Source organism: Atractosteus spatula, chromosome 5 (assembly GCF_055471065.1).
Source record: "Atractosteus spatula isolate fAtrSpa1 chromosome 5, fAtrSpa1.hap1, whole genome shotgun sequence".
In the NCBI taxonomy this organism is placed as follows: Eukaryota; Metazoa; Chordata; class Actinopteri; order Semionotiformes; family Lepisosteidae; genus Atractosteus; species Atractosteus spatula.
In genome coordinates this window covers 27,979,357-27,992,810 of record NC_142710.1, presented here as the reverse complement: position 1 = coordinate 27,992,810, position 13,454 = coordinate 27,979,357, and the positions used below count along the sequence as shown (strand labels likewise).

The 13,454-nt window shown below is 40.6% G+C and overlaps 2 protein-coding genes across 10 annotated transcripts in view; both read right to left on the bottom strand.

Annotated features, from left to right (window-relative positions):
• Positions 1-972: 972 nt before the first annotated feature.
• On the bottom strand, positions 973-8,532 carry ly6pge (lymphocyte antigen 6 family member pge). The gene is made up of 3 exons (XM_088917440.1): positions 6,437-8,532; positions 4,341-4,457; positions 973-3,175 (listed from the first exon to the last, which is right to left on the bottom strand). Exons 1-3 carry the CDS (start codon positions 6,483-6,485, stop codon positions 2,979-2,981), a joined length of 363 nt encoding a protein of 120 aa, XP_088773566.1. The 5' UTR covers positions 6,486-8,532; the 3' UTR covers positions 973-2,978.
• Positions 8,533-8,908: 376 nt separating this feature from the next.
• The window catches only part of tacc2 (transforming, acidic coiled-coil containing protein 2), a 72,936-nt gene continuing 68,390 nt past the window's right edge, over positions 8,909-13,454 (bottom strand). For all 9 annotated transcript variants that reach the window (XM_088917426.1, XM_088917428.1, XM_088917430.1 and 6 more), the window contains 4 exons: positions 11,780-11,940; positions 11,140-11,246; positions 10,413-10,533; positions 8,909-9,479 (listed from right to left, as the gene is read on the bottom strand). In XM_088917426.1, coding sequence (XP_088773552.1) covers positions 9,414-9,479; positions 10,413-10,533; positions 11,140-11,246; positions 11,780-11,940 — 455 coding nt within the window. In that variant the 3' untranslated portion in view covers positions 8,909-9,413. The remainder of the gene's footprint in view (positions 9,480-10,412; positions 10,534-11,139; positions 11,247-11,779; positions 11,941-13,454) is intronic.

The following is a 13,454-nucleotide window of genomic DNA, read 5'->3' as shown; positions in this document are numbered from 1 at the left end:
AAATCATCAAATAGTGCAGACAGGGGGCGTAAATGCTCCCCATTTACTGGCACTAGAGATTTAAATTCTTGTTTTAATATCTATAGTATGTTATAATTTCTGTGAGAGCTGGCATACGCATGGGATAGACCAAGACAAGTCATCGGTAACTCAGATTGGGTGATTAATGTATCATTTCTGAGGCTTACTGTGGTGGTGCAATTCCCTAGAACTGTTTGCTATTGTTTTGCTAATCTAAAAATATGAAATATTAAGCATAATAGGAGCTTTATTCAAATGTCAGGCACATATAAATGTTTTACAGGTAAAAGCCGTTAACTACTGTCAACTGTACTGCAGATTGCAGGTGATGAACTAACCTGTAGTTTCTTCATCTCTTGTGATTCATAATTCGCTTTTGGAACTTGAAACCCAGCCTGGTGCAATTTTCCTGCATTCCGTCAGTACATGACAGGCCTTCTTCCTCGGAGTGAGGGAAGGTGCAAGTGGAATAGTCAAAATGAAAACCATAATTCTCATGGCATCTTTATAAAATGCTGCTTTTAAGGTCAGACCTGATAACTTACTGTTTTTATAATTGAAATGGCACTATTAACTCTACATAAAATTACATTTGCAAAGTATTTCGTGCGTAATTTTTAACCACAGGCCTACTTCCGTTGTTTGATGGTGAAGTTGAAGTAATTGTACTAGTCTACCTGCTCACTTCAGTGTGAACTGCCAGTTAGTCTGAAGGAAGTTTGTTAGAGGGACAATTGTGCCTTTGTCGCTCTCTACTGGCAACACTTAGCAAATGGCAGTGTCCGGAGGAATGATAGACGAAGGGTTGAAAATCTTTTGTAGATTCTTAAATTGAAAGGTGGCTTTCTTAATGTATATAATTTTATAGACTTTCTGTTTGATAAATACTTTTTCCCATAACACTCCTCAATTACTGTAATGTAATTAAACAAAACAAACACCAATATAAAATACAGAAAAAATGCCTTTTATTATTGGTATTTACATATTACTAAAAAAAAGAGTTTTGCTAACTCATAAACAAATTTCTGTTGAATTAATACTGGAAACAAGTAAATCCCAGCTTTTCGATGTGGTGTTAATGACAAAGAGGAAAAAAATATTCTTTCGCTTTCCTTTGGAAAACTGATAAGCCTGGACAGAGCAATGACATTCAGTGGTAGGCAGTGCTATAGTACAGCTTACAGTGCACTCTAGCATATTTTCACCTCACATTACACTGACTAAGTCTTATCTCTTAAGAGAGAACATTACCCTATTTGTGTTTGTTCAGCATATTCCAATAGGGTCACTTTGACACAAATTTACTGCAAGTACATAAACATACAACTAGATTTGGTAAGAATAAGTTTAATTTGGAAGCGCAAAGCACTGGGAGCATATGGGTGGAGGTGATAGTTTGTTTTGCTGCCTTTTGCTCTACTGCAAACACCACTCACACAACACAATGTGTAGGGATAAGGTCATTCCTGGGCTGTGGGATTGGAGCCCCAGTTCTTGCAATACAGAGAAACCAGGACCTCAGAACTGCTATGGCTGGGCCAGTCACCTACGGGCTAGTCCTACTGGTTATCCTTGCCCAGTACACTCCCTTCCTGGTTTACCCTCCAACAGATGCTGTGCAGTGAATGGGTTGCAGTCCAGTGCTGTGGATCTCACCTGCAGAATGTGAAAGTCATTTGCTCTTTGCTCAAGGCATTTGGACAGAGACTGGTGTAAGGATAAAAGTGAGTTCTTCCCAGAAATATTTCTATTTAATTCTGTCCCTTTCCAATAGCAGCAAATAGCATTGCCAGACTACACTCTGCGAATTGACATGCGAAAGCTGAGAATCCTTGGCTTCCCTCCCTGAAGAGGACTGGGCGCTGTGTGAGAAGGCCTGGGCACTCCTGGGCCAGGGCCCAGCTGGCAATGGTCTGAGTTCCTTAGAGTGAGGAAACATGCAAAGACATGGCCTGTGAGACTCCAGTCCTCCACCCAGGAGGAGAGGATGAAGTGTATTCTGTGGACAGTTACTTATATGGCCTCACTGTACTTTGGCTCTCTATGTACCTAAACAGAACCTCTTCACATGTATCATACATGGCTTGGCCAGGACAGTTCCTGCAACATGTACTTCCACTGAAGAAATGACTTAGACTCAAAGATACAAATCAAGTAACTGGACATTTTAGAAAGCTATGGCCTAAAATTTCATGCTTCATTCCCTTTGGTTTTAGAGCAGAATGTGCTGAGTAATTTAATATATTTTCCGCTAGGGGGACCTATTCCCCCACCCTCCCCCGAACACCTTAATCCACCTTGGTCACCTTAATTAACCTTAATCCACTTGGTCAACATGGGGGAAATGGACTAGTTTCTTTCTGTACACACTCCCTACATAACTATGTGTATTGTCTGTCACTTTTTATTTTTTCTGCAGAGTTGACCTAAAACGTCTAATGCTTCTACAACAGTCCAGTGTCTACAGAATTAGCTGCAAATGAAATATTAAAATGAAGATGTGAAATGAAATATTGTTTTGTCTTTCTCTGTGATTCCTGAATGGCAGTTCTTTTCTATGCACAGTAACTCCTCCCCATTGGTTTTCCTTTGCTGTGCCCTACCTTCCATGTGGGGAAAGCCTCTTTGGAAAATGAAAGGCAGTTGAACATGCCAGTGCAGGTATCAAACGGTTTCAAACTGAACCAGTTTTGACCAGGGGACACATCTGGAAAACTGCATTTTTCCTGGACTGGACTCGTGAGTGAAAGGTGTAATGATGGCAAGATTCATCCGACCCCTCAGTTGCCAGTTGCCCCCCGGTGTGTCGGGTAATAGAATTAGTCGGCAGGAGGAGTCAGTCTGCAAGTCCTGAAGCTCATTCTGGTGTGGGGGAGTGGTGGGGGGCGAGGGGAGCTGGGGTTAAGGGGTGGGATGGTGAGATCCAGCTGCGGCCCTGCAGAGGTGCGGGGGCACTAGATGAGCAGTAGGCGCAGAAGTGGAGGTGCCAGCACCAGGAGGTAGCTGGTGCTGTAGGTATGGCTGGCTGCACGGCCCTTGCTGTTGCAGTCGTCCGAGTAGCAGCAGTGAACTTTGACCCCCGCGACTTTGGAACCTTCCCTCCGAGCCTGCTCGCAGAAAGAGCGGTACGAGCACGACTTCATAACGCCATCTAGAACAGGACACACCCAGAGTCAGCCCTCCTGCTTCTCACACTCGGTAACACTTCATTACAGTGAGAGTTCCCTTCTTTGAGATGTAGAAGGGCGGCAAAAAATACATATAACTTGAATGTTCAAAGCCTATTAACGACCATTCACTGCCCATGTGCATCCTTCCAGGTCTGCAAATCCCTAGTTGGTTGTAATCTGATTACAAAGAATCCTTGGAACTGTCAACTCTCAAAACCACCTCCCCAATACAGCACCACATGCCAGAATACCCTCAACAGACAGACTGTACTGTATGTACTCATTGTCTAAATGGAGAATGGTTTTAAAACCTTTTGTTTTGTTTTTTGGAATGTGTGATGGAGTGTTAATAGGTTGTGTTTATTTTAATTATTGACATTGAAATTACTAAGATCAGAAGAAGCAGTGGTTTATTGCTCCTTCCCCACCGTGACTGATCAGTTTCCAAGTTTTCTATACAACAGCCTAAGGAGAGGTCCCATTTACCCTTTGTCTCATCATCTGGGGTCCAACAGGGTTTCTGAGCTCCACAACTCAGGAAGCATTAAATCCAGAAATTTGTCATTTAAAATCTGAGCTGGGAGGACAATGCCCTGTGGATCTCACCAACAGCTTTGAAGCCAAAGCTACATTACGTCCAAAAGAAATTCACAAAATATCCTGTTTTTTTAGATGAGGGAGAACCAATATGTTTCTATTGTTTTCGCTCCACTGCTTGTGAAATCAAGTCAGTTTGGAAAACATGATAATGAGGTTGTTTATTTGGGATCTTTTGCAGGTCTTGAAAGCAGGTGTTATCCAGCCCTGTCATAGACACTCAGGCACCCCAAAGTCTGAGTCTGACGAGGAGTAAATGAGTAAAGTATCTCCTGTCACCTAAATAACTTCTTCTTTTTAGCTGAATTAAAAGATCGTCTCAGCTACGTTTTTGTCCTCCTAATTGTCCTAAATGGTGCTGTAGTTTGTGATGAGAGACTGTAAAATGGTTACCACCATGCTCCAGCTCAAAGTAGGCTGTATCTTACAATGCCAAACGTCTGAGGAATCGATCTCATTCAGTGAAAATAAGTCACTGATCATGTTAAGTGAGACTGTGCGGGATCATCCCTGTGTGTTTTGTGTGTGAGGTCAGGTTTGGGCACTCACTGGCTTGTCCTCTGATGATGGAACAGGCATCAGAGTGGCTGGGACACTGCTGGGAGCCCTGACGATTACAGTCTTCATCACTGGAGCCCACACAGCTGTAGCAGCGCAGCGCTTCACCTAAAACAAGCAGCTACTGTCAGCACTGCTACCCCACAGTTTAGTACAAGCCAGTTCAACTCTGCAGCATGACCAATCTATAGTTTCAGCTCTGGTCTTCACTCCAGCAATCGATGTACTGTATATTACAGTTCCTCTTGAAACCTGTTAGCATATCATTTTCCAATGTTAAAACAATTATTGGTCCGATCTGAGTAACACACGCCACTATTTTTCCTGTCTAAAGGTGAAAAGAGGTTGGCCTTCCAGATGCAAAATTGTTTTTCATCAGTAAAGAGTGGCTTCTATGCATTGTGTGTGGTTTAAAATTGGACCTCATTTTAAGACTTATATGACAAACTTGTTTCATTTATTTTCTCAGCAAAAATACCCATAATTTTTCATCTTGATAATGACTGTGTAATGGTTTTTGAAAGAAACAAAATGTTGCACCTATGGTTAAATCTGCATTATTGTTTTCTTAGAGATTCTCCTTAAGGCAGAATGCACATTAAGAAGAATCTACCTTCCGTCATACCATAGGAATTCCAACCCTCAATAGAACGTCAAACACATGAAAACGGGATTATAAAGCCAGATGTGTTTACCCCTCTCGTGGTACGTTCAACACTTGCACCAGGGCAGGTAACTCTCTGCAAACCAGACAGCATGACTGAGGGCACACCTCCACCTGCTTCTTCTGCTATGCCTCAATGGTAAGGAGTTCATTTCATCTAAATCATGCCGTGTGTGTGAAGAGGCCATTTTATGCATTTTGATATTGCAAAACTAAAAAAAACAAATGCAACTGCCATTAATCTAAACAGTAAACCCTTAAAGGGAGGAATGACTAACATTTTGTTTCAGATATATAGATTTTACAGGTGAAGATTTACACCTGGAAGTTTTGCAGTGTCTTACATATACTCTTAAGATATTAATGCTTTGAAGTTTTTGCTGATTTCCGCTTGTCTAAAGATTGTACAAAGAGCCGTTTTTCTGTCAGATCATTTCAGAGCGTCATCTCGATCCTTCACCAGGTGTTGTCTAAGTAAGTCCTGGATTAAATATTTTAACAGGCTGAAGGGATTGGACGATGCAGTTCCACACTGCACGTTGTCAGAAGCGGGAGCTGACTATTTAGGGAATATTGTAAATCCTCACACTTGTTCTATCCTGTTCACAGTCAAGACCTGCACACCAGATTCCATTCAGGACTGTAACACAACATACATGTAAACTGAAGAAGGAACCATTTCAGGGGTTATGGTATAGTAGGTTATTTTGAATTATTCATTTCTCAGTACAACTAGAATACACAAAAGGCTTTCAGAGACCAGAGATGAAGGCTTTAACAAAAGGAGGCAGGAGGGTCCAATGTCTGTTTTCTGAACTCACATATTAGTGTTTTCTTGCAAGGAAATAAAACCATTGAACTGTACTGAAAACAAATTAAAAAGGACTATAAAGTTAAATAGTAATTCATCTTGTTATTTGTATGACTAGGTCACATAATAATAAACCTAAGGAATAACTGAAACGGGTCTGCCCAGGTGTTTAGTGTCTTTCTCCCTTTCCTGTGATACTAGAGGTCTTGCTTTTTTTATATCTACTGCTTGTCACTGCTGTCACTCCTGATGTTCTATACGGTTAAAATGCAAAATTCTGTTGTTAGCAATATGTATTAAAATGTGAGACAGATTTCCAGAGTCATAATACTAGATTTGTCACAATCTCAGCTCATAGATACATATTTCACCATTACACTGGATTCCCAGCCCACAGCATTATTAACACATTATACTCATGGAAGCAGTCTTCAGAACATATGATTTGACAGTGACATTCAAGTTTTCTGTGACCAGTGTTCCTTGACTGAGAACGATTAAAAGGAGAGTTGAAACGTAAATTAAACACTATTCATACATTCCATTGATACACATGATGAGCGGTTACTGCTCATCGCTGCAGATTGTAAAAACACAGAAAATGTAACTTACCTTGTAGGGCTAACAGAGTGCAGAGCAGAAAACAGCAGACAGCTTTCATGATGCTGATCCTTGGGTGTTCTATTAGACAATGAAAAGCAGTTTGTTTGTGCCTAAATCCCTGATCTTAATCTTTGCTATCACAGGCTTTTTCCCCTGCATGGAAGGACAATCGGATTACTCAGTGGCCACTTTGGACAAACTCTTAATGCTGCTCTATCTACAAATCAGAAGAGGAGAAACTACACAAAACACAAAGCAGCCCTTGCCCTCCCCCCTTCCTTCATAAAACAGAATGTTCATTAAAGAAAGGGAACTCTTATCTCACAAAAATCTGCAGATGCTGTGAATAAAATAGATGTGTAAGTCCTGCCAAGAAAGCCCTTTTCAGAATTCTGCCATTGAACTGAAATGTACTTACACAACAAGTTTATCCTTTCTTTGTATAGGATCGTAATGCAACCAGTGCATGCATCAATTATTAACTAACACTGACCTGAATTGAAAGTATTTTGTAAGAATAACTGTTAGGAGAACAACATATAATAATATTTTTTAACACAATGATAAACTGTGTACTATGCCTTACAGTATTTGCATGACTAATGTAAGTGTTTAACAAAACAGGAATTTCACTAAAGCCATGCATTATGAATCTCAGAAAAAAACATCTACTAGAAAATCATTATGAGTAGCTGCTTGATTCTGAGAATCTGACCTGTTAGATTTCAATCTTGCCTGTAATTTACACAGAGAACAATCCCACACAGGGCAACATTCTGAGTTTATTGTAATGTAACTAAGGTATTATACAGAACATAGCTAATCAAGTTGCAATATTCTGTATTTACAATGTCCTTTGAAATTGGAGTAATTTGAGTACATTTATGTTAGAAATGTGGTCTGATTTTATGTTCATATCTTCCAAGTACTGACTGTCTTGCCCAAATTATGTACATTTACATCCTTCCAAGCTGTTTGTATACATTTTTACTATCACTGAATCTAAAGATGTAAAGAATGTTTCTACTGTGTGTAGGTCAATGGACCTGAAGTCACGTTTTCTGCCTGTAAAGTGCCAGACCAAAGCAAGAAAAGAGCTTACTTCTACATCCCTTCTAATTCAATCAGCGTAGACAGTCTCTTCAAGCCTCAGTTGCCCTGATCACCAACACACTGCTTGAATACAGTACATAACAAAACACCAGCAAGAAGTCTTTGAACCTAGAGCCCAAGTGCCAACAGTGCAACCTGATTCTCAGCTCTTAGATTCCCATCTTCAGACAATGTTGTCATTTTAACAGTAGTTACAGTAGTCACGGGCTTCTGCTCCCAAATGGCAGCAGAGATGTCATGATAAGGTTTAATTTGGGTTAGGGTGGCTGTAAGTGCTGCCAGTATTGGATTGCCAAATGATGCACTGAGTAATGAGTTTAGCTGCAACCCCTTATGTGACGCCATTTTAGGTTGAGCTAACTGAATATTGTGGGTAATTTATTTTAAACAGGAGAGAAAGAGAAAGGTCCAAGTAGTATGGTCATATTTCAAGGCTACTCGGTAGTGTTTTACAAATTCCTTTTACAAAAACAAATCCCTTTTGAGACTGAAAAGGTCTTTCTTCATGTCAGAAGGGAATCTCACAATTCTTTTTAAGGTTAAGGTTTTGCTCTTCTGCACAGCTAGCCATAGTGGATTGGAACCAGCACAACACTGTCATCTGAAAAACTGCAATCTGGGACCAACATCATGTTTGAGTTTGTGTTGACACAATTACACTGATTTATCATCATCTGCCCCCCAGTGCCCCTGGGTCAACTTGTTTAGTCAGGGGTCCTGGGCCTACATCATCCTACAACCCCTAAAATGGATTTCTACAAGCATGACCTGTGTGAGTTAAAGCCAGCAACAGGGAAGGTAAGAAACAAATGCCTTCCTGTGTATTTTAATCTGAGAAGTTTGAAATGCATGGAAAATGGAATGATTGGGTTTTCTGTGAGAATGTTGTGTCATATATTTAGGTTGCAATATCTGAAGCCACATGACACTCATCCAGTTTTGGATGCCAGGCATAACTGTCAGCTGTGTGCTAAATGATTAATCCAGTACTCAATACCACCATAAACCTAATGGAGTGCATAGCCTGTGTCCCAACATCACATTCCAGCTAAAAAGAGCCATGTCCAGCAATGCACTGCACAACAGCTCTTGTTCAAGAACTACAGGACTGAACATCTTTATTGCCATATTTATTGCACTTAAAGCAGGTGCTTGAAACCAGCTGGAAGCCTCTTTGGATTCCTTCTCAAGTCATGTTACATCAATAATAGCAGGACTGAGACACTCACCACCAACCCTCCCCCCCAAAAAATTGTAAAATAAAAAAGAAATTTCCCAGATTTTAAAAAGAAAGCATAAACACAATTTATCCGCAAAGTACATGAACCTTTGAATTGATAGACGTATCAAAATCCAAAATTGCAATTATTTTTCCTTTTGTCAGCCAAAATTTTATTTACAATAAGAAGGTACTCTTTCATCTAAGACATGCATTTATGATTTTGTTCATTTTTTATTCTCGCAGCCCTATGTCTTCTGAACTGCTGCAGGATATCACTGTGCAGGCTGTGCCAAGCCTTTCCAAAGTCCTGCACTATTGGTGGCAGTGGCAGGGTGTCCAGACTTCAGGGCTCCTGGTGCCAGTGTCAGCAACACAGTGTTCATTCCAGCACCTCACAAGACCCCTGATGCAGGAAACTTGCTACAAAATTGAAGTCTACGAAAACAAAAATCAAAGTGGGTCTTCCTCTCCATGGGCATTACACAACAGTCTCCTTTACAAAATACAGTAGTGCAGATGGCTACAGGAAAACATCCATTCAGTGCTCACAACTTGCCAGCTGTGGAAGTACAGATGATATGGTGTTATCTTCCTCTCCTGATTGTCTCCTCCCCACCCCGAATGGAAAGAGTCCAAGAGAAGGGGTAGCAGTTAGCTCTTTCCCATCTTAGAGATGAGTTCATCGCAGATCTTTGTCAGTTCTTCAATCTCTTTGTTCTTTTGAGAGAAAACAGTAAGATGTTTTTAGTGGATTCACTTTAAAATGTGCAGAATTATTCAATGCTGCTTCTAAATACATTAATAGCACTTTCAAATAAGCATTAATCCACAGATCCAAGTCTTTAGACTGAGCAAGCATTCTAAGACCCTGTACCAGCGAGGTTAGTCACATAGGAGTTCACATGGGAATGAATGGTAACATACTGTAATTCAAGTAACAGGATTGTAATGTGTGTCTTGGAATAACATTCCAATTTACCTATCTATTCCCATGTATGCTCTTAACTGCAGTGCTCAGAGATTGTTATTTTATCTTTTTAACTCCTAATCAAAAGCTTAGGACTGCGAGTTTATGACAAGTAAATGACAAGTTTATCTGGGAAAGCTTTCTAGCATTTACAATCACGATCCCTCTGTATTGACATTCCAACAAAACCATCACATGGCTTCAATATATAGTTTCTTAGTACTGGTTTTTGAGTAGCTATGGCACTTAAATGGGAGATCTGACACTATACAGAGAGGGACTCATGTGAAGATTAGTCTAGCTGTGAATTCTGTATTCACACAGAGATCAGACTGTATGTTGCCTAAAAATAGAACAGCTAATGCAAACAAGATGCTTAACTGTTTAAGGGCCAGAGTCCTTTAATTGTTTTTAGAAGCTCATTACATGAAATGGTCTACAAGTATTTTTAAATCATTTACTGTGATACATAATGTGTGTACATTAAATTGAGCTCGCTGTTAGAATTTGATTTGTTTAAATTGCAGATTGTGCCAGCTGTACATATATAGTTGTGTACTTCATCTTTCTGAGGTGCAGGGTACCCTGATATTCTATGAGGACCTTGTGATGTTGCATCACTGAAATTAGGAGGTTAGATGAATTTAGAGGGGCACTGGGAGGGAAACAGTTTGCCGTTCTACCTTCTGCTCCAGGGTCCTTTCCAGTGACTCCACCCTCATCTGCTCCTTTCTCAGGCTGGCCTGATATGCTGCCTGCTCCTGCTTGGCTTTGGCACGTACCTGGGCAATCTCTGAGTTTGCCCTAGGAGACACACATAGACACGTCGTTATGACTTGCATGTAGACTGACCACAACTACAACATTAATAAATAAAAATAAACTGCTTTGAAGCTCATGCTTTTCAGTTACACTAATGATTTAATGTGGTGAATTAACTTTGATCAGTTCTATTGTGGTCACATAAGCCAAGTACTGAAAGTAATGGAAAAACAGATGGGGAGTCAGCAGTGTGTAATTCATCCATGTTCTTCTTACACCGGGAGAACCTTGTATGTTGAGAGGACTGTCACACTCAACATTAGCATTAGCTTTTCAGAAAAGATAAAAGGTTTGTGCGGTGTGATTAATTAGACAGTAATGTTATTCTTAGTGTTGAAATCGAGTCAAAGAAACTGAAATAGAAACAGATAAACTCCCTTTATTTAGTTCTCGTGAGCAGAATACAACAAACAGAGGAAGTGGGGCATTTAATAAAATGGGACAGGGGAGGTAAGGTGGGTATTTAGTACAGCAGGCAGGGGAAGTGGGTTATTTAGTGAAGGGGGCAGAGGAAAAGGAGGAATTTATTAAACGAGACAGAACATACGAGTAATTAAGTGCAGGGGACAGAGATAAAAGTATACTTACTTGTCCAATTTTTCCTCCGCATGGATCTTCAGGGCCTGGTATCTCTGCTCCTCCTTGCGGACCCTGGCCAGATACTCCTGCGCACACTTTTTCAACACTTCCTCATTCTGGACAGAGAGCACAGTGGGTCAGTGGAGCTGCTGAGATGAAGTGCTCACTCCCAATGACAGCTCACAGATAGGAGAAGGAGAAACACAGACATTTTCTCTGACAACTCTCTCTCTAAATGTAACTTAGAGAACTAAGGTAGCCTCTTATAAAGTTTCATGTATAGAGAGATGTCTAAGGCATTTAAAAGTTCTTCTTCCCAAAAACAAGTACATAAGTAAAAAAATAGCTACAGCTCACCCCATATCACAATCCCAGTTCATCCACCTGAACACTCTTCAGAAGTATCGAAGTATCAAACATCTCCCCTTTCAAATCCATACCCATCTCTAACCTCTGCCCTCAATCTTATACTCAAGCCTAAGCCCCACCATGTCTAATCCTAACTGAAAATATAAACCTACCCTGAACCCTAAGCCTAACTCTGAAATACAGCTTGTGTACAACCAGCAGGAGCAGCAGATGTTGGGTTATTGCTGGAGAGAGTTTAAGCGTTCAGATTGGCAGCCTGCATGTTTGATTCCACACCCACCTTGCGGAACCCATCCAATACATCCTTCATCTTCTCATAGCGCCGGAACAGGTCAGCCAAGGACTTCTCCACTGAGTTCAGGTCAGCCAAAGCCTGCTCCTTCTCCATAATCAGCTGCTGGATGGTGTGGTGGGACAGAGATTTCTCCCTCTGCTCGTCCTCTGACGGACACATACACATGCTGTCACTGTTTGAACTTGACCAGGCAGAGACATAGACACACTGCCACAAGCTGGCAGATTTACACATACATACAGATACTGTTTGTGGCTGTCAGACAGATGCATGGTCACTGTCATTGCTCATTCTCTGCTTTACAGATTGACTGACTCAGAGAGGCTGCTCATCCTGTTTGAAAGGATGAAAGGCAGACAAGATGAACCCTCTTCATTTGTAAATGGACTCCTCATTTGTAACTTTCCTATGTTCCCCATTGGTTATATCTGATAGACAATAAGGCAGATGCCCCTTAAACAATATAGCCACTATAAATATATAGCCACTCACTTTCTTTTCACCTCCACATATATGTATCTACTTTAGAGCTCTGTAAATGTTAGCCATTTTCAGTTTGCAATTTGGCTTGTATTATTGATAAAAACCTGCATTTTCTGAGCTACAAAGATTAGATCTTAGTGCTCTGAATATACATGGTTAAATACCCTTCTAGGCTTGGTTTTGCGTCAGCTGATGTGGGTTGCACCTGTAACTCCACTGGGTTCCAACACAAGTGTTTCTGTGTATGAAAGACCAAAATAGGGACAGAGTGCCAATATTCAAATTAGGAAGCATGATCTGAAAGGGGATTGGTTGTACACTGTATCAGGTGCTTTGCTTACTCCTAACGAGACATTAGATAAAACATCTATTAGCTTCTAACAGTCCTGAGAGGAAAAGCACGTTTTGGTTTAATAAAATCAGAAGACTGTCATTCCAAAAGAAGGTTGTTACATGGATCTAAATGTTGTACACTGAAGGGGATCTAGTTTTAGTCACAGTGTAAGTTTTGTTTGCTTTCAAATGGCCTATTAACTCATTTGAGGACACTGAAAGCTGTAATAAAAAAGCTTAAACATCATAAGAAAGAACCGACTGCATGTTCAGCATGTCCAGTGTTCCCCTGATGTCTGGAGAATGGACAGTGGGCAGTCCTAAGAGTCAGATGCCAGCAGACCACTGTCTGCTCAAAAGCCAGCACAGCAGAACTGACAGTGAAACATGCAGACCAAACAAACACTCAACAATGCAAAAATTAAACACCTTGGTGAAAAACAGTCCCTTCAGTTGATACGGCGTGATGTCACCACTCCATAGTGAAAACAACAAAAAAATGAAGACTACACAGAGAGTGTTCTGTTTTTTTAAGACGCACATAGTGCATAAAAACATTACTTACCAGGCATGCCTGTTTGGTATATCAAAGAGTAAGGAGCAAAAATGGGAGCAGAACAGAAAAGAAGGGATCGCATTAAGTACAGCCGAAAGGCACTGATGTGAGAGGAGCACTGGACAGAGCTGGGCTCATGCTGCCCTTTCACAGAAGGTTAAAGTGCCAAAAAATGAGGTGGAAAAAATAAGATCTAGCAGCAGAAAAAGAGAACATCCTTACTGTTCGTGATAAAAAAGAGGAGTGAATGGATTCAAAAAGAGATGATGAATTGAAAAGCAATTTTCA